Source organism: Tenrec ecaudatus, chromosome 10 (genome assembly GCF_050624435.1).
Source record: "Tenrec ecaudatus isolate mTenEca1 chromosome 10, mTenEca1.hap1, whole genome shotgun sequence".
Lineage (NCBI taxonomy): Eukaryota > Metazoa > Chordata > Mammalia > Afrosoricida > Tenrecidae > Tenrec > Tenrec ecaudatus.
In genome coordinates, this window is record NC_134539.1 from 13770535 (window position 1) to 13791514 (window position 20980).

General features: G+C 42.6%; 1 protein-coding gene across 6 annotated transcripts in view; it reads right to left on the reverse strand.

Annotated features, from left to right (window-relative positions):
• Window positions 1–20980, reverse strand: part of MPDZ (multiple PDZ domain crumbs cell polarity complex component) — a 187616-nt gene that overhangs the window by 78767 nt on the left and 87869 nt on the right. For 5 of the 6 annotated variants that reach the window (XM_075559920.1, XM_075559919.1, XM_075559916.1 and 2 more), the window contains exons 14-19: window positions 19450–19596; window positions 18399–18563; window positions 14187–14372; window positions 12942–13151; window positions 10775–10891; window positions 6610–6777 (exon numbers count right to left, since the gene is read on the reverse strand). In XM_075559920.1, coding sequence (XP_075416035.1) covers window positions 6610–6777; window positions 10775–10891; window positions 12942–13151; window positions 14187–14372; window positions 18399–18563; window positions 19450–19596 — 993 coding nt within the window. The remainder of the gene's footprint in view (window positions 1–6609; window positions 6778–10774; window positions 10892–12941; window positions 13152–14186; window positions 14373–18398; window positions 18564–19449; window positions 19597–20980) is intronic. The other variant, XM_075559917.1, reaches the window with a different exon arrangement.

Consider the following 20980-nt stretch of genomic DNA (forward strand, 5'->3'; position numbering starts at 1 on the left):
AAACATCTCGGTGCACGTTTGTAAAAAATGCGTTTAGCATGAACTCGTAGACTCGGAATTGTAGGTCAAAGGATATGCACCCTTAGAATGTTGATAACACAAAGCAAACAAAGAAAACATCCCCAACTCACTGCCATCAAGTCAACGCTGACTCACAGCAACCCCCTGTGGGTTTTCGAAACTGTAGCTGCTTACCGGAGTAGAAAGCCCAGTCTCTCTCCCATGGAGCAGCTGCTGGTGGTTTGAACTGCTGACCACGTGGATCGCAGCCCAATGAGTAACCACCACACCACCAGGGCTCTGAGTACAGCCAAAGTGCCTCCAAATATTCATTCCCGAAAACAGATTTTGAGACTATCCATTATTCATCTTGCCATGCCTAGATATCTTTGCCAATCCTATCGGTAAGAGCATTGCTCTGTTCTATGGTGTCTCCAGCCGATTATGCCATCTACAGATCTTCCTCTGTGAACCTTTTCAGAAGCTTTATCAAACTTGCTACAGGGCAATTTTTACTTGTTTTTATCATCTACATTTTGTGAATGTATAAAGTTATTGTCCACAATATATATTTCAAGTATTTTCCCAGTCTGCCACTTACCTCTTAAGTTTGTATTTTAAGTTTATGTTGTATTTTGTCATGAAGTTAAATTTTTTATGTAATCAAATGTGTCAGTTTTCTGTTTCTATGGCTGCGCTTTCTATCTTGCATACTAAACCCTGCCTCTACACAAGGCAATGCTTCCTGGTATCTTTCTTCTACTTCATAAATATTTTCAGATCCAATTTTAACCCATCCAGCATTTATTTCAAAGTATGGTATGAGACTTCAAATGTTTCCCCCCAAAAGGGTACTCAATTGCTCAAACATAAATATTCTTCAACTTAAATACAAACTATCCTCTTTCTGGGCATTAACAAAAATTCCTGATGCAGAGGATGAAGGTAAGTGAGCCTCTCCTACAAATATGTAACATTTTTATCTTCTTCAGGGGCAAGTGATATAAAACTGTAACCCACACTTTCCAAGCATAAACAATAATCTACTTGCTCACTCGCTCAATGGTGATGATTTTATCCTTGTGAAAATAACAATGGACTCACAATAAATGCGGCTAACTTCTGGACGGCTAAATTAATGATAAGAATTAGCATTTTCCCCATGCCTCAAACAAAGATAACCATCAAAACTGCTTGTCACCAGAGAAAGAGGTCAAGCAGTCCTGTTAGCTGGGGTGTACTGGAAATCATGTAACAGAAACGTCCATGTATTATTCATGAAGGAGTTAACACAGACACACAAAAAATAAAGAGCTAATCAACACAGCAGACAACATACGCCTACTCCAGAAATGGTTCTGGTTGCTGAACCACCAACTGAGTTTTATTTTTAAAAGTCTTAAGGATCTAAAAGAAAAACAGCTCTTCCCCCAGAATTTGTCCAAAAATAACTCTACAATTTCCCACTGCAACTTGGTATCTCAACTGAAGTCTTTTAAAAGCCTACTTTAATAAGCGCCTCCACTGGATGCATTCTCGTTCTCCGACAAAAAGAGAACCAAAGAGGAGGTCGGGATACAGGGCACATAAACCGGCCAGCAGCTCCACGGCCTGAGTGTAAGTGGTCCCTATGGCCAGGGGTGGAATTGTGTTGGCTGGAAATACGTGTTTAATTCCTGGCCCCGGGGCCCTTGGACGTGATCCTGTTTTAAAGAGGGGTCCCTATGGCTTTTGCTAAGGTTGTGCCAGGAGCAGGTAGATCCTAAACGTAATCACCTATGAATTATAAAAAGACCAGAGCTGACGCAGAAAACTTTAAGATGGCGGAGACAGATGCCAAGCAGCCACGGAATGCCTGGGGCTGCCAATAATGAAAGAATCTAGCTCAGAAGCAACAAAGCCACATGGAAGAAGCACACCAGTCTGTGCGATCACGAGGTGCCAAAGGGACCAGGTATAAGGCAACATCAAAAAAAAAAAATCTTACCATAGTGAATGAAGGGGGAAGTGCAGAGTGGAGACCCAAAGCCCATTTGTTGGCCACTGGAGATCCCCTCACAGAGAGGTCTAGGGGAGGAGATGAGTCAGTCAGGGTGCGATGTAGCACCAATGAAGAATACAGCTTTCTTCCAGTTCCTAAATGTTTCCTCCCTGCGCCACTACCATGATCCAAATTCTACCTTGCAAGTCTGGATAGAGCAGAGGTTGTACACTGGTGCAGATAGGAACTGGAGGCACAGGGAATCCAGGGTGGATGACACCTTCAGGACCAGGGGTGTGAGGGGCGATACTGGGAGAGTAGAGGGTGAGTGGGTTGGAAATGGGGAACTGATTACAAGGATGTACATGTGACCACCTCCCAGGGGGACAGACAACAGAGGAGGGGGTGAAGGGAGACGCCGGATAGGACAAGATATGACAAAATAATAATTTATAAATTATCAAGGGCTCATGAGGGAAGGGGGAGCAGGGAGGGAGGGGAAAAAAGAGGACCTAATGCAAAGGGCTTTAGTGGAGAGTAAATGCTTCGAAAATGATTAGGGCAAAGAATGTACAGTTGTTCTTTATACAATTGATGTATGTATATGTGTGGATTGTGATAAGAGTTGTATGAGCCCCTAATAAAATGTTTTTTAAAAAAGGTTTTGGAAAAAAATAGGGAATTTTGAATGTGGAATAAATATTAGATGATCTCAGAAAAAAAAAGAATCTACGTGACTAAGACACTGGTGTAGAACGTGGAACTGACACAAGGAGAAAATGCATGTCCATTCTTTAAAGTCGCCGCTTATGGCATGTGTGTTACTTGAGCACCAGGTAACTAAGAGCCTTATACATGGGACCTTTGTATACCCAGATAATATATTTATAGAGACTAGCTAAGTACTTAACCATGCACTAGACCCAGACATGGTTTCCTCAACAGTCAGATATGAATACACAAAAACCAAACCAAACGATACAAACCAAAATACAGAATATTTTGGAAATCAGATCAGACCCGGCCTGCATGAGATGGGGGAATCTACCGAGGAAGTAACTGTTCAAGTCAGGTTTACGCCTTTGGTCTTCTCTACTCCTCTCTCCCACACACTCTGTTTAGTGACCACTTTCCTCCCGCCCCTTAATTTTAGATAGGGGATTTTAGTTCCCTGGAGGTTTGTTTTCTATGGAGTTCCACAAATGTATCTTGGGCTACCACTGCCATCCAGAGCCTTCTACACATCAGATTCTCACAGTTTAGCATCTGTTACTGATCTCTCCTTCGACTTCATATTGCACCGATTCCTATCCTTCGGTGACTGATGGTGTGCTTCTTCCATGTGGACTTAGTCGACATCTTACTTAGATGGCTGCTTGCTTGAAGACAAACCTTTAAGACCCAGGATGCTATTTTATCTGATAACCGGACACCATCTAAATTCTTCGCCACCATTTGCTACAGGACGATATGTTCTGTGTTCCCTTTCTGAGGGTGAGTATTGAGTAGGAGCCTGTGGAAGAACTAATTGTTTTTAAGTTGGAGCTAGGATTTAGTGTGAGCCCAAAACCCATTTCTGGACCTGTGCACCTTTTTGCCCTTTTAATTTGTTGTTACTTGAGAGTTAATACCTTTGTCAAATCATTCCAAAGTTAATCACCTCAAACCAAATTGTATGATTGCTTCCATATTCAGTCTCCAAATATTATTTTTCCTTCCTGAACTCCTTGATATCATCTCCCTTTTATCTCCCACACCCCCTGTAACTGCCACCCCCCCCCCAACAAAACCCTTGTTCCATTTGCTGTCCCTGTAGGCTCATCAATCCTGGATTTCATTTACCCAACAACAAATAATATAACATCCACAGGGTGACCCCAATGGCACAGCACCTCTGAGATACACCCTAATATGAACAAGCACAAATAAAATAAAATCAATGTAAAAGTGAGTTGGATCTTCTTAAATATCCTATAGTATCCGGTAGCTCTCTGGGATCAGCATGGTTCTGCTGACAGCAAGGTTAGTGTTTCAATCCCAACAGTAAGTACTGTCTACTTCTGTGCAGAGTTGAAGCCTCAGAAACCCTGGGGAGCAGCTCGACTCTGTTGCTAAGCATTGGAATTGACTTGATGGCAGTGGATAAATGTATTTCAATTAAAGAAATATAGGAATAAGCTAATTTCCCCCCCCCCTGAATTCCACATCTAATCGCCATTTAGTCTCGCACCATCTAGTTCTGTTCTTTTACAGAAATTCATCTAGGTACTCAATAAAACAAATAGACAAACAAACCAAACCCACTGTCATCAAGTGGATTCAGACTCACAGTGAGCCTGCAGGTCAGAATAGAGCTGCTTCCTAAGGCTTCTGAGGCTATAAATCTTTATAAGGACAAATCGCCTCATCTTTCTCCAGAGGAGTAGGCAGTTAGGTTCAAACCACTGACCTTGCAGTCAGCAGTCCAGTGTATCACTCACTATGCCCTCAGGGAGTACTCAATAGGTGCCACCAGCAAACAAACAGATGGGCCGGGACGCAGGAAAAGAACTACTTTCTAAGATAACTGCACCCAGAAGCTCCACGTTGTGTGTTTTTAAAACATCCTCATTCATGCCTTCTTCCTTGTTTGGAGTTTAAGTATGTCAGTTGATAGGCTAGCTTGCCAAAACTTGCTTCAACAAAAGAGTAAACTGCTTGGGAAAGGGAAAAAAACACACAACAAAAACAAAAGCAACAAAACAGGAGGCAAACAGACTTCAGTGAGCCAATCTGTTGTGCTGTATACAGCCAGCATTTGCCCTATAAAATATATGCTTCTCAGTATGCAGATTGTGTAATCCCTTTAAGTAACAATTACTAAATTAAACAATGCAATCTGTCCCACTGGCAAGAGGAAGTGTGCTGTGCTGTGGATTAGGAGATTCCATTAGGAGATGAACTCAGCTTCCAGCCCGAGGCCAGTAAAGAGTGAACACGTTCCAGGCAGGACACAGCCAGCCAGAAAGGCTCAGGTGTGGGGAGAGGCCAGCAGCTGTTCCCTTCAAGACTCTACCTTGTGAACGGATGCTAGGGGCGGGCCCAGCATCGTTTGCAACCATAACAGGTGCACCTCGAACACAAAAGAAGATGCTTTGAAAATGTTCTGCCCCTTCCTCCCCCATCCCCCGCCACCAGCCCCTGCAAAAAATGTTTTATTCATGACTCAAGAAAGGAAGGAAACTATGTCATCCCAATGGAAATTCCACTTCCAATATGCTCACAAATACACACTTTCTAGCCAGTGAATTCTAGGGGGAGGGGGGTTGTGGGGAAACGGAGGGGGATAGAAATGGACACTCCATCACATTAAAAAAAAGATCATCCTGTTTATCTTAATTTTAATGTTTATTTCTATTTCCAAAACAGATATGAAAAAAAAATCCCTACGTATGTACTTTTGCCAAGATTTTGCCACATTTCCTTCATATCTCTTTCAAAAGGACACAATGCACCATAAAGAACAGCTAAATCCCCATCCTTCTACCCCAGCCCTCAACTTCTCTCTTGGTGGAAACGATCATGCCCATACACATTCAGCTTCTTTTTCTACACACATAAGCTTAAATTACATGCTGCATTGTTTTGGATATCAGCTTCCAGAAATTATTAGAAAGTCCAACAAATTAATACAGAGACAGACAGCCGCTACAACAATGGTCAAAAGAGATGAAGAGGTTAATTGACAGGAAGCGATGGTCACTTGACCCATAAGCAGAAAAGTGTTCCATGTCACTGATTATCATCAGGAAGTCCACCGTAAAGAGGAAAATCCCACTTCACACCCAAAGGAGAGCCGTTGCTGCTGGGGGCTGACCAATAGGCTCCAACTCAAACCGACCGTGCGGTCCCACAAAGGGAACCCCGCCTGTCCCAGAGCCACCCTCATGGTCCTTGTTAGGCTGTGTCCATCAATCCATTGACTTGAGGGTTGTTTATTTTCCTTTTTTACTAAACATGATGTCCGTCTACTGAGGCTGGTCCCTTCTGATGGCTAAAAGTCTTACATATTGAACATCATAGATGGTAATTATGGTCATTTATTTCTAAAACCTAGGGGACCTAGATAGGTCACATAGTAACTAAAGCTTTCATTGATATCTAGAGACAAACCTTTATGCATTCTTTTACGTTAGTATCATTTCATATAAAAGCAGATGACAGCATCAAGCTTATCGGAGCTAGTAAGGGCTACATTAATGTTAGTAATACATGCTTTATACTCCTCTGGTGCAAGAAAGTGGACTTGAAAGCCAATGCGAAAATGAACTCACTTTTGTCATTTTCCCAAAGTGTAGACACAATTGGGGATATGTTATTTATTTTTCTACTCTGAAAATCAAAAGCAAAGCTTGGGCCCTCACGTTTATCGCTTTGATTTGTAGATATTAGATCTAAAGAGGCTGGAGAGAGCTGGAAGCTACCATGGCAGCACTACCCACAAGAAACTACACGTTTATCTGAAAACAGATCCTGGACTCGCGAACTATAAGGTCTCTACAGTGGGCCCCAGGCCACCCTCCAGAAAATTGACCTCTGGAATAGGCCCATAACGGTGCTCCATCGATGGAACGGCTTTTGCTGGGTACCTTGGGAGAAGACGCAAGAGAGCGGCCATAGTTCAGCCCATCGCTGCAAGCACTCCCTTGAAGAGATGACAGAAGAGAGGCTTGAGTCGAGTAAAGACTCTCATTATCGGGTGAATACTGAGACTCACACGTGGACTCGTCGATCAGGTCAGCATCATTTGTGTCCACCTGGAAATAAAAACAACCGTGTCAGCTGGGAATCCACCTCTCTGACATGCATGGCAAGCAGTCCCTGTGGCCACGCCTCTCAAGATTCATCCGTTTTCTTGCCTGTACGCCCTCTCCGCCACATCAGAGACTGACTAGAGCAGCAGAGCGTGTCTACTTGTGTCAGTGACAGGGACAGGGGACACTTCACAAAGGGCCCACAACAATCTTCAGCTTCAACAGTTCCGTCGCGGAAGGGCAATATTTACTTTTCCTCAATCCACACAGTTCCTCTTCTTTTCTGTTAAACCACTTGCCTGACTCCTAGAAGTGTAGATGAACAATGATGGAGGGCACACCTTTTCCCAGTCACCTAAAACTATTATTCCACAAGGACACGAGCAATTGTCCAAGTACAATCCACAAAAAAGGTCTATCTTCTAGACATTATCGTCAACCACATTTTAGACCATTCCAGCTACAGGATCTAGAACTTGATGGCGACCTTTACAAGAGTTTGAAATCATACATCTATGATTTCCGGATAAAATTATATGCCCCTAAATCCGTTATGGCTCATAAAAACTTAACACAAAACTTTGCCTGGTCCCGTGCCATCTACACAACTGTTGCATGCATGACTGTGGCTAAGGAGGAGCCTGGCACCTGCTGAGACTTAAGTTCTGAATTTCTATTGCTGCAAAACTCAGAGTGGGGTAGACTCTCACTACATGACATCTCAAAGTCCTGTTACTGTTTCCTGGGGCAGGTCCAGGTGAAAGAATTAAAAAACAAAAACAAAACCCCGTGGCAAGTTTGACAGGGTTCTTGAAATGCACTCAGTCACGTTTGCAAAGGAACAGACTATATGTTCTATTCTCAGACATGCTCAGTATCTTCTGTATGGTGGCAGATCGCATGTGCGTTGTTTACTTGTGATTTCAGCTCCTATGTTTAGCCAGGACAAGTAAGAAGTATTATCACATTATACCACGTACATTCTAAGAAGCAGCTAATACAAATACAGGTGGGGCACTGCAAGGGGGCTTCCTCATCAAATAACCCTCATTACCCTAAGGACGTATTTTAAATGCAGGTTCTTTTTCACCAGTGAGTTATTATGTGGAGATGTACTCTTTGTAAATGTGTCTCTTGTACAAAAACCGAGATAGTACCTGCTTTAGTCACTAAACTTTGTATCACTTGTTACCCGCTATGTAAATGTTTTCAGTAACCTGAAAGAAAGCCTACCCCAATAAAAGGTGTTTGCCTATTGCTGATGCCTTAGATTCTTAGGAGAGAGTTTGATGATCAATCCATCACACTACAGCAGGGATAAAATGAGCTCATGCCCAGAGATGCTGAGTGACCAACTCACAATTGCACAGCACGGGGAAGACCCAGGACACCAAGCATCGTAAGGTGCCAAGTTTTCCAAAATGATGGATTGCATTGGGCAAAGCTGCTGCTTACTGCTGTTCACTGGCAGTTGTTGAAGGAGGTTTGAGGGATTTAATATAAACTCGAGAGGGAGAGTAGTTTCTTAGGACACTTTTAGAGACAATTATGTATTTCCCTCTTATGACATTTCAAAGAAAATTTACTCTTACACTTTTATTGTTGCTAGGTATTATCTAGTCCGTTCCCACAGAATGAAACATTCCTCGCCCAGCCCGGATACTTTCTCACAGACACTGCCGAGCCCCTTACTTCAAGCAATGCACCAATCCACGTGAGCGACGGTTTCCTCTTTTTTTGCGGACCAGCACGATGCCCTTCTCAAGGAACTGGACGCTGTGGAAATGTCCAAAGCACTTAAGATAAAGTCTTGCCAACCTTGCTTCCAAAAACTCTTCCAGCTGTGCTTTTTCCAAGTATAGAATTGTTTGTTCTTCTGGCGTTCCATTTGGAATATTCAATTTGCTAACACCGTGATTCATCTGCATCGGTTCCTCTCTCTGCAGTCTCTGGCTTTTGCATGCTCTGGAGGCAGGTGAACAACCAGGATGTGGACTCAGGGCACGTAGCCCTCAAGGTGACAGCCTTACTTTCTAATACTTTAAAAAGCTCTTTTGCACCAAGTTTGCCCGCTGCAATATGTCATATTAGTTTTTGATGGCTGCATCCAAAGGCATTCACATGTTGCATTTAGTTTTGTAAGCAAAGAGGTCTCCAACTTCCTGCCATGGATTCAGTTCTGAATGGGCTCACGAGGACCCGTCAGTCAGTGGAACTAACCAACATGCAGGGTTTCCGAGGCTGCCCATCTTTGCAGAGGCCAAGTGAACTGGCACCCCTCCCTGCTGCGGGGCTGCTAGTGGATTAGAGCTGCCAATCTTTGCTGAATCCCTGCACCGCCAGCGCTCCTTAAAATTGCTTCCAAAAGAAGCAGCTCTATTGCCATAGAGTTCATTCCCACCTTTACGGGAGCAGAGCTTCATCTTCCTCAGAACCAACAGCCTCGCAGTTAGCAACTTAATGCTCATCCCTTGGTACCTTTAGGAGTCCTTAACATGGCCGCCAGTTCACCTTCAATATAATGGTTTCAATATAGGATTTTATATCTCAAGCATATATATTTAAATAGTATCAAATTTTAATTTAAAATCACCATCTCAGTCAATGCTATTTCCATGACTCTGATGTAGAAGGGTGTACTCCCACCAAAAAAAAGTGGGAGAGCGTTCGTTGTACACCTTTTTCCAGGTAGGCGAGCATCCAGCAACGCTCTGAGAGAGTGTGCCCAGTGGTGTCACCTGGGAAGACTCTAGTCATGGTGCATGCTTTCATAAAACCAGTTTCACGCAAATCTCATTTTTTGGTGATGGCTAATTTAAGAGAACAGCATGTGGCTGTGAAATTTTATTTCCTGCTTGGGAAAAATGCTGCAGAAACTGTTGTGATGTTGAACACAGCTCACAAAGACAGCACTATGGGGAAAACTCAATGTTTTCTTGTTTCCCAAAAGGTGAAATGTCGACTGGTGATAAACCTCGTTCTGGACGCCTGTCAACGTCCTAAATAGATGAAAATGTCCACTCATAGTGCATTTGGAATTCATTCCACCAAGTCAGACTGTTAATCAAGCTTTCTATTTAGAGGTTCTAAAAAATTATATAATTGTGTGACAAAAAAGGCCTGATCTGTGGCAGACAAGGGACTGGTTTTGCCACCACGACAATGCACCTGCTCCTGAAGCCATCTCAGTGTGCCAGGTTTTGGCAAAAACCATCATGCCTCTCTTGCCCCACACACCTTATTCACTTGACCTCACACTGTGCGGCTTCCTTTTGTTTCCAGGAATTAAGAGGGACAAGAAAGGACAGTGAGTTGAGACCATAGAAGAGGTGAAGGAAAAAATGAGGGAGGGCTGTCAGCCATACAAACAGATGAGTTTGAAAAATGTTTCCAAGAACGGAATTGAATGTTTGACAAATGTATTAAGTGTAATGGAGAGTAGTTTGAAGGTGATAAGATTTTTTTTCCAATTTCAATAAATAGCTTTGAAAAAAATTTTTTCAGTTTTTTTTGGGGGGGTACCCCCTCTTATTCTGTAGTTTTTAAATTTCTAATCAGTAATTGCATAGTTTATATGATTTTCACACTACTGTTATTTCATAGAAAAATAACTGTCTCCTCACTAAGAAATCAGCAGTGCCATGACTAAATATGGAAACATTTAAAGACTTCCCAGACATAGCCACGTATGAAACCAGAAGTTCATATGGATCCTCCAGCAATTTCAAATGTTATGTAAGGACAAATTCCACATACGGACACAATGTGTTGCTAGCTGAATTTCCCCCCACACATTCAGCAGGTAGTTTTCATGTATGCATTATGCCTTGTTCCCTCACCTGTTTTCAACTGCAAGAACCTGTGAGTTGGAAAGAACATGTGTAGTTTTCCAAAACACAATGGACAAAGACATAGGAAGGTTTCTTTGGAATATTATGGAAGGCAAAAACCAAACACATAAGTTTTCTGAAGGAAAGCTTGGTAAGTCGTGGCCACTAACCAGAGCCAGGTCAGCCCTGAAGAGGGCTCTGTCAGCCAGAACCGCCTCCTCAGGAGAGTGTGCTGGGCAGAGAAAGGAGTCCTCCTTAGCAGACACATAGCCTTCTTCCGGTGACAGCTGCAAGGAGATGAAGGTCAGCAGTGGAGGGCGGTTCCGGAAACAGAGGGAGGATAAGAAAGGGGAAGGAGAGAGGAAGGAAGTGGGAGGCAGGGGGAGTTGAGGAGAAATGAAAAGAGAAGAAGGAAAAATAACAGGAAGGCTTTCAATGGATTAGATTTTAACACCGAATGGTGAGTATAAAATCTGATTATTCATCATTGACATTTGTATGAGTTAAGAAACAAGGCTATTTTTCTACTATCAAAAATTTATATTAGATAAAAATTCCTTTTCTACAAAGTTTTCCCTTTTTCTTATAAAGATTTATCCACATCAATGCTTTATAGATTTGAGTCATTTTTATCTTCCAATTAGTCTAAGCAACACAAGGAGCTCATCCTCTGGAAATGAGGTCACTTTTGTGAGGAAAGGCATGGACGAAGCAGAATAAAACATCTGGAAGGATCACATTCTTTGTCGCCTCTTCCTAGAATATAATTTTAAAGAATGCAACTTACTTGGCAAGAAATGTTGCCGTGCCCCACAGCAGTCCCTACATCTACCAGGGTTTTATAACAGTGCTTCACGCACAGTCTTCTTAAAGGGGAGCGCTGAGGACAGTGATAGAAAACCTAGCATTTCTATTTCGATCCCAGGTCACGGGGGCGAAAACATTAGCTAAAGCTGTTGCCTACAGCACTCTATCCAACGCACACAGAGAACGTATTCGAGGGGAAACAGTTGCCTCTTTTTAAGTTACACCAAAGCTTAATGATTATTGGACCTCCCTCTGTAAAAGAGAGATTTCTGATACAGGGCAATGCCAATTAAACACTCTCCTAAAAGAAATTTATTTGGGGACTAGATATATATATATGTATGTGTATATATATTAAGGCTACTTTCAATAACTGGTATGATTTCTCCTAGAGGGCACTATTCTGCCATTTTTAGCATTTCGTTGTGAAATGACAGAATCAAATATATGGTCCACTTTATTAACTATCTACAGTCTCCTAATAACCTATCTTCAGTTTACATCACCCACTGTATTTTTACTTTATTTGTCTGCTTCATATAATCTCCATTTGATTTCTGGTCATTGAATCTGATTCTTCCTGTCCGTCTATTCTCCCCACGTCTCTCTCTCTTGCCATGTTGCATACACATATTGTCACAGTCTACCTGAGCCAAAGTGGGTCACAATGAAGTACTAAATATTTTAAACATACTAGTACGTTAATTTTTATAAAACTTCTCCCACAAAGCTCAACACATCTTTATTTGTATACAATAATGTAAACATCTTTGGTTCTTGTAAGAGAAGGTATATTTGTAAAAAGCTATTTATAAATGTATTTGTACACTGAAAACACCTACACAGATTGAGAATGCCTCTGATATTTAACTGTAATAAAGTGGTAAGCACCATGTTGTAATCATTAGAGCTAACAAGTGAAACTGCTATTGTGTCGCCTAAATTAATTAGTTTCTGCTAATATTTCCATAATGAATGACAAGAGGGAGTATTCCTCTTGGGAGGACAGTCACGAACTGATGAAACAACTTTAGAAAGTTCCCATCTCTGCTGTGCCTCGATTACACACAAAGCACGTTGTAGGCAGCAGACTAGAGGGACTCAAGGCAGAGATTCTGCTCAATTTTCATTCTGATTAATGATTTCACTCTGAATGGTTTAATGTCTTAATATATCTAGCACTCTACCATATTGATATCAGATTTTAAAGATAATTTCTTATTTTCTACATACATATATTTTTCATGGTCTCCCTCTAATCTGCAAATATTTGATTCTGCTTTCATCATGACCTTGCTCTCTACTAAAATATGTCAAATGAAGTTAAAATTTTGTTAACATCCTGGCTGTTCTCTGCTCCCACCCCCACCCCCCAAAGCAAGGTGACTCAAAACATCCATGGAGCCAATCACCATGTTGATGGACACTATCCAAAGCCATGATTCAATCACAACATCCGAACCAGAAATTATATACCTCAGTCACTCTGTTTGTAATATAAAAAGGGGTCAATAAAACCCAAACTCTTACAGGGAGAGGCTTGGCCACTCCGAGTCTCACAATTCCTGACGGTGCGCCCTTCAATGCTTGGACCGCTTCTTCCAGACTGCTGTTTTCCAGGTTCACGTCATTGACGAACATGAGTCGGTCTCCAGGAAGAAGTCTTCCATCCTTTTCTGCAACCCCGCTAGGCACCAAGGAACGGATGACAATCACAGTGCTGGCTGGGTCAACTGGATCCTAACCACATGGAAGATGGAGGAGAAGTCAGTTCCAGGAACTCTTCGGAGTGCAGTTAACTGCAATTAGTGACACATGCCACATTGTTCTCATTGTAACACATCAGCACAGATGAGCCATTGCTTCGAGTATCTTTGATAATAGAAACAAACATATTAAACATAGCCACTGCTCCTGAATGAACCTCCTAAATTACTCAGATCGCCTCAATATTAGAATTTTAATTTCTAATCATACAATTGTCATCATCTCATTACAATATACTAGTAAGAGAAACTGGTCCTATCGTCCGTTAGTGTGTGTAACATTAACTCGAGTCATTTTCAGTCTACTGAAGGGCGGGCCCTTATTTTTGAAGTGAGGTAATAGAGAAGGAGACCGCACAGGATGTGTTGACGCACTGTTTTCAGATAGGCAGCATCTTAATATTAGAACGAGCCTTCAGAGTCAGGCCCTAGGATGATTACAGCTCCCTCGAGCCGCCGGCGATAGCGTTCTGGTTCAGCATTAATTACTGAGGGGCAGCAGCTGCGCTCCGTCAGACAGGGGCGAGGGTTCCTCAGTTGCTCCGCACAGCGCACAATGCAGGGCAAGGAGGCAGGCCGCACCTGCTCAATGGGAGAGCCAGCATTTAAATTACGTGGGGATCTAAAGCTATCACTCACTTCTGCTTGGAGCCTTACTACAATGCGAGCTACCCATTGGAAACAGGGAGCTAGCGGACACTGAGACGCCCCCCCCCCCATGTGAGGAAAGAGAAGGGCATAGCTACGGCGTGCCCACAATGTGTCCTGCACGTTTTTTCAAATTTCTAGGAGTATAACTCATTAAAGTCAACGACAAGCGAAACCCTTTCAGATCATCAAAGGAGCAAATGAGCTACCTGGACTCTTTTGAAAGATCTATTACAAACAAGTAAATGTCACTGATGTGTCTAAATCATCCTAGAACATTGTGTTCTACTTGATACTCACAAGTAACTTTTAGCACATGAGATCTTTCTAAAACAAAGTTGCTAAAACTGGACATAGTTACCTGATAATCTAAAATGCTAAAACCAAGTCCTTTGTTCCCCTTTTCCAGATCGATGTGCTGAACATCTGCCTCCCACATGGCCAAAGGTCCTTGAACTTCCTCCGTACCCTGACCCACATCGGTCATTGCCAGCGCAGGATCTTCGGTCTCCGAGGATCCGATGAGCTCGCCCAGGTCTACGAGAGGCTGGGAACAGAACAAACAGCTCTGATTGCACAGGCACTGGATTACCAGACACACGTACCGGCGCTTCCAGGGAAAGGGAGATTCCTACCATCTGTCCAGAGGAAACTACTCTTGAGTAAAAGTAACAGCAGTTTATCTTGACACCTTTAGGAATTAACGTGGTAATTATTGAAAGCTGCTAAGAGGAAGAAATACCTGCGTTGTAGTAAGCATTACATAGTTCAAAGTCCTGCTGCAGTAATTTACAACGGGTGCGTTTCAGCAGCATTATTGTGAGCGCTTCTCACATTTTTTGTCGGGCTTCTGAATGACCGTTAGAGCCAGAAACAAAGGTTCGCCGGTGAACAGTAAACAGTTCATACGGATGAAATAAAGAACCCAGGAGAAAAGGGAGATATGGGCAAGTCCGATAATCCATGCTAACAAGAGCTCTGGATGGATGAGGATTTTATGCACATGACCATTTTAATAATAAATTACTGAGCACAGTGTCAAGGGATAAGATTGGGAGTTATCTACAGACCTTATCTGTGTTATCTTCAAAAATCTTTTTTTTCTTCCTTTTATTGGAGGCTATTACATCTCTTATCATAATCCATACATTCATCCAGTGTGTCGAGCACATATGTAACATATGCTGCCATCATCATTTTCAAAGCATTCTCTTCCCACTTGAGCCCCTGATATCAGCTCCCTATTTATTCCCCCTCCTTTTCCCATCCTCCCTCACGAATGCTTGATAAGCTATAGATTATTATTTTCATATCTTTCATAGTCCTCCATTGCCCCTCACCCACTTTTCCATTATTTGTCCCCGGGGGATGGGGGTTATAGTTGATCCTTGTGATCGATTCCTCCCTTCTCCCCACACCCTCCCCTAATCCTCCTGCTATCTCTACTCTCATTGTTGTCCTTAAGGGTTGATCTATCCTGCATTCCCTGTGTTTTGGGCTCTTATCTGTAGCAGTGTGCATGTTCTTGTCTAATCCAATTTGTAAGGTAGAATTGAGGTCATGATAGTTGGGGGAAGAAAGCACCAAAGAACTAGAGGAAAGTTGTGTGTTTTATCGGTGCTATACTGCACCCTGACTGGTTCATCTATTTCCTGTGACCCCTCTGTGAGGGGATGTCCAATTGTCTACAGATGGGCATTGGGTCTCGACTCCACACACACCTCACATTGGGTATAGTTTGGTTCTGGGTCTTAGATACCTGATTCCATGGACACCACATGATCACACAGGCTGGTGTGGTTCTTTCATGTGGGTTTTGTTGCTCCTCAGCTGGATGGCCACTTGTTTATCTTCAAGTCTTTAAGACCCTAGGTGCTGTATCTTTTGATAGCCTGGCACCATCAGTTTTCTTCACATTTACTTATGCACCCATTTAGTCTTTAGCGATCGTGTAGGGTAGGTGACCATCACAGAATACCGGATTGTTAGACCAAAGCATTCTTGTGTTGAGGGAGAACTTGAGTCGAGGCCCAATGTCCATCTGCAACCTTAATTCTTAACATATAAATATGAGTACATAGTTCTATTCCCCCTCGTTGTATGTATATTTTCATATGCACATGTCTGTATTTAGACCTCTAGAAATATTCTTTGCCTCCTGGTTCTTTCCTCTGTTTCCTTTTACTGTCCTCTTGTCCTACCATCATGTTTGGCCTTCATTCAGGTTTAGTAATTCCTCGCTGCTACATTGCCCTTGATGAAGGCCCCCTAGGCATCCTATGCTCTTCTTTCCATTGATTTGAGTTCATTTGTTGTTCCCTTGTCCGTGGGCTGGTCCCCCACCCCCTTTCCTTTCTCCCGCCTCCCCTCTCCCATACCCCCCCCCCGCCCCCCGAGAACACTGGTCCCATTCTTTTCATCTCCAAATTATTTTTCCCGCCAATCTTACCTAGATAGACATGCAGATAAAACCAGGCAAAGCCAAATAAAACTACAAAGGAAGCCAAAACTCACAGAACAACAACAACAACAAATAAAATTACAAGAAAAATCTTCGCAACTTGAACTCAACAGTTTTATCTATATTCGAAGTTTTGAGGATTAAATGAGGTAACATTTATAAAGCATCAGACATACAAAAGGGCTGCAAAAGGTTCATGGAAAACATCCATGATCGCTTAATTTAATGATTTTTCCCATGAACTTTTTGAAGTTTTCTTGTAGAAAAAAGTGTTATAAAAGCTAGCCTTTTGTAAACAGAAATGAAAGTGAATCTAGGTTAATACTACTTTGTTCACCTCTATTAACAAACTAAATTTAAGAAAGCTGCCCTGGTGGTGTTATAGGTTATGCATTGGGGTGCTAACACCAAGATCAGCAGTTCAAAACCACCAGTCGCTCTTCAGGAGAAAGAGGAGGCTTTCTCCTACCTTAAAGAGTTACAGTCTGGGAAACCCACCGGGGCAGTTTTACTCCGTCCTATCGGGTTGTTATGAGTCAGAACCAATTCAATGACAATGAGTTTGATTGAGCATTTGATGTATGGTGATACAATTCTAGTTTATTTGATTTCAATTAATTACTTTTTACACAGATTAGGAACAAGGACAAAATTATGTCCATCTGTTCTATTTTAACAATCTTATTTATACTTCATGAAAAGGTGTATGGATGTATGTGTATAAATGGTGCTGGCCTTTCAGGTACTTTTAATTTGGAAGTATTTGGAATTTTATCCTATTCTAATCAGCCCTGTTAATAGTAAACTCTGTATTTTTATTCTTCAAAGTTTCAAATCCTTTTTCTAAGGACCACATGCCTTTTTCCAAATGTCTTTTTTTTTCTGGGAACTAGTGGTTCTCAACCTTCCTAATTCCATGACCCTTTCATACAGTTCCTCATGTTGTGGTGACTCCCCCCCAACCATAAAATTGTTTTCATTGTTACTTCATCACTGTAATTCTGCTACTGTTATGAATTGGGTGACCCCTGTGAAAGGGTCCTTTGACCCCCAGAGGGGTCACAACCCACAGATTGAGAAGCACTGGACTAGACAAAAGGGAGAAGCAAGCAGGATCACGATAGGATGAAGGTTCAACAACCACAGAAAAGCAGATGCTACACCCTTGCTTGCTGAAGGGTTTATTGATGAAGATCAAAGACAAGTGTGCCTCTTAAGGAAGACTTATCAGACAGACATGATAAGCCCTTCGCTGAGCGATACCTGTGCACGCACCAAGTGGAGCAGGCCATTTATGAGCGTCCTTCACCACATTCTCAGCTTTTGTTGTGTCTTGAATTCACGGAGTGAATTCCGTTCATGGTGAACACGTGGTGTGCAGAGCAGAACCACTCCACCACGTCTTCCAGGCTGTGCCCTTGTGGAAGCAGCTCACCAGGCCCGTCTGCCGAGGTGCCTCTGCTGGGGTCAGTCCACCAATCTATGGCTTCACAGGGGAGCACTTTGCCCCACCCAGGGCTTGAAACACAGGCTACCTATGATACTTCCATCCATTTTTCTTCTGAAACTGGGGACAATGTAAGAGCGTATTTCACCAGCAAGCGGCAGTATGCTACATTACCTCTCAAAGGAGCCCTATTGGTGCTGTTGGGTATTGGACTGATAAGCAAAAAGTTTGTAGTTCAAACCCACCAGCTTCAAGCTGGGAGAATGTGAAGCTGTCAATTCCATGACAAATTTACAGCTTCGATGCCAGTGAGTTTCATTTTTTGTCTGTTTATCTTGTTTAACTTTCTGAGACAAACATGGTCCATTTTTACAGAGGAGAAAACTGAGGGTCAGAAAGATGAAATGACTTTTCGAACAGGTGATAGGTATCCAATCTGATCCAGAACTCGGTCCTCCTGACTCCGTGGCCCATCTTGACGGTCATGAGCTATATTTATTTGGATACCAAATATCATTCCAAATAATGAAAATTGTAGACCCATTTTCAAGGGCATTTAAACTGCGAGTTTGACCGCAGTCTTTTAGTTGACTGACCCATCCCCCTCACCCCCATTAGACGACCCATCCTATATTCAGATGAGCCTCGTGTCTGAGACCTCCTACCTTCTCTGTTAGCTCAATGTCACACAAATCCAGGTCATCCAATTCTGTCTGGCCGGTGGGGGGCACTGTGCGGCGACAGCAGACCACTGTCACTTCTATAGGCAGTTCCTTTAAAATTGTGACCACCTCTTGGTGGTTTTCCCCGAGCAAAGTTATGCCATTCACCTGTAGGGAGAAAAAAACAAGTAAATTGTCCAGAAAAGACCAGTATCCCAGAAAAGAAATACCCCCGTCAATAACAAATTTGTATTTAATAAATTTAAATTTTAGAAGGAGGACAACCCAACTTTGCTGTGCTCACAACACTTAAAACCTGCAGTAACACTGACTACAAAAGTGGATGTCTAAGTTCAGACAGGAGGGCGGTTTGTGCGTGTGTTGTTTTGGTACAGGACCTTAGCAAGAACTCGGAAGCAAATCACTAACTTTCTTTCATTTTGCTTTGCCAGTGTAGGAGTTTGGAAATGAATAATAAAATTTTAAAAGGATCACCCCCTGGATAAAGGGGGAAAGGAAGAGGCACCATAACAAAAGCTATTTTGTAAGTTTCCTAAGTAAAAATAATAAAAAATTTTAAATGGTACATTTTGTGTGCTACTGTGTAATTTCGGGTAACTCATGTATTCAATTTTTTTGTGTCTCCATTAAAATACGCACCACACATGATTATATATATAGTAGTTATATATTGAAAGTGACAGGAATTAGATGAAGGGAGCCAGGAAGGAGACTTTTTCACAGAGTCTGGGGTCAAAGTCTTAATCGTTGATTCTTGGGGGTTTTGAAACATGAGAATGTGTTTATGATCGGTTCTAAAGCTTGAATAAATGTGTGAAAATGCAGAAACAAATGGAGTCAGGTGAACTTAAAAAACACAACAGCATGAAATGAGATCTCATGATCGACCTATATTCAGGTTTGGGAATTCCTCTCTGAGTGAGTTTGCCTTGCAGCCTTCTCTCAAGGATCGTTCAGAGGGGACGCCTCCGGCAGCCTTCTCTGAAGCCTAAGGAAGCGGGAGGGGGGTTGGGGGGAAGGCCAGGCTCCTTACTTCCAGCAGTTCATCTCCACTGAAAAGCTTTCCGCTGTGTCCCACAGGGCCTTCTGGCAGGACAGATCGGATAAAATGATGCCCCACGGTTGCTTCCAGACTTATCCCCAGTCCACTGTTCTCACTGAACTTGGTCACACGGGCCACCTGAAAGCAGGAAGAGTCACCGACAAGTCGAGCATCCTTTTGCTTCTGTGGTTAAATCTATGCGTGCATATGCCTTAGAGTTGCTTCTCTCCCCAGGTTTCAGACCCCTCACCAGAAGCTGCAAAGCTCAGGACATCACTGAAAAAGAATCCTGGTGTCTGCTGGTCTCATGAACCAAAACAAGATGGAAGCAGCAGCAGCCACGGGAAGCTCCTGGGACACATGGCCTTGCCTGCAGGTGCTGACCAGGGATGGCAGGGAGTCAAAGCTCCCGAAGATAGTATCAAAGCCTGCACTCCCATGACAGTACCGAAGCCATCCACAATTACTTAGTATTTCCCATTTCCCAGGGACCGGGCGAACTCTTTATATCGATGATTGCAATTTGATATCCTCTCCCTACTGTGACACTAGAATAAAGGAGAATGGTAGCAAATCACCCATTTTTCCCCACGGAATACAGTGATCACATTATTAAAAATCAGAAGTGCCTTCTCAGTTATGGATACTAAAGATTATATAATTTTTTAAAAAGCATAAAAGAAATGTGGGGCAGGGAGAGGAGCAAAGGGGTTAGGTAGAAAAGAGAACTCTTTTCAAACCTTAATAGTAATAGAAGCTACATCATCTAACTTTGAAATAGGAAAAATCATTCTCATTCCTTAAAGCCCAATGTGGACACCACTTTGGTTCAGAACCAGTCAGGTCGCCATCCAAAGTAGACATCTTCCATTTCCTCGCCCACATCGCTCTTTTTCAGATTTCCTTTCTGCTGTATCATAGAAGAGAACGTGGCAGATGATCTGAAATCAGACCTACATCTTAATCTTTATCTTATTCTGAGCAGGCCCAGTAAAGAACCGAATGGCTTCTGACTTAGGGCACACCTTGGCTCGTGGCAGGTGAACAGGAGTACAGCCAGTGCAGCAGGTGAGCACAAGGCAGTTGAGAGTTTCCGGTCTCAGCTATGACACCTGTGACCTCAAGGTGAGGCAAAGAGCCCCTTTCGTTATTCACCTAAGGAGCTCCCTTCATAAACGCTAAAGAACTTCCTCTAAGTTATGGGCTCCAGCCATGCTGACCCTACCCCACAGAAGCAATTTGCCAACTCTCTACGTTAACACGTTAAGCTTGTTGTTACTGTATGTTTGCTAATTACTTAGACTGGCAGTGATAACTATATTTTGATTGTTAACCATCTCTAAATAATAACTATTGTACCCTGAGGGTTAACTCCTGAAACATGGAGCTCAGTCAGACCAAACTCACTGCCACCAAGTCCATTCTGACCCACAGCAACACTGTAAGACGGATTAGAACGCCCCGTGGGTTTCAGAGCCTGTACATCTTTATGGAGAAGAAAGTCTGGTCTTTCTCCAACTTG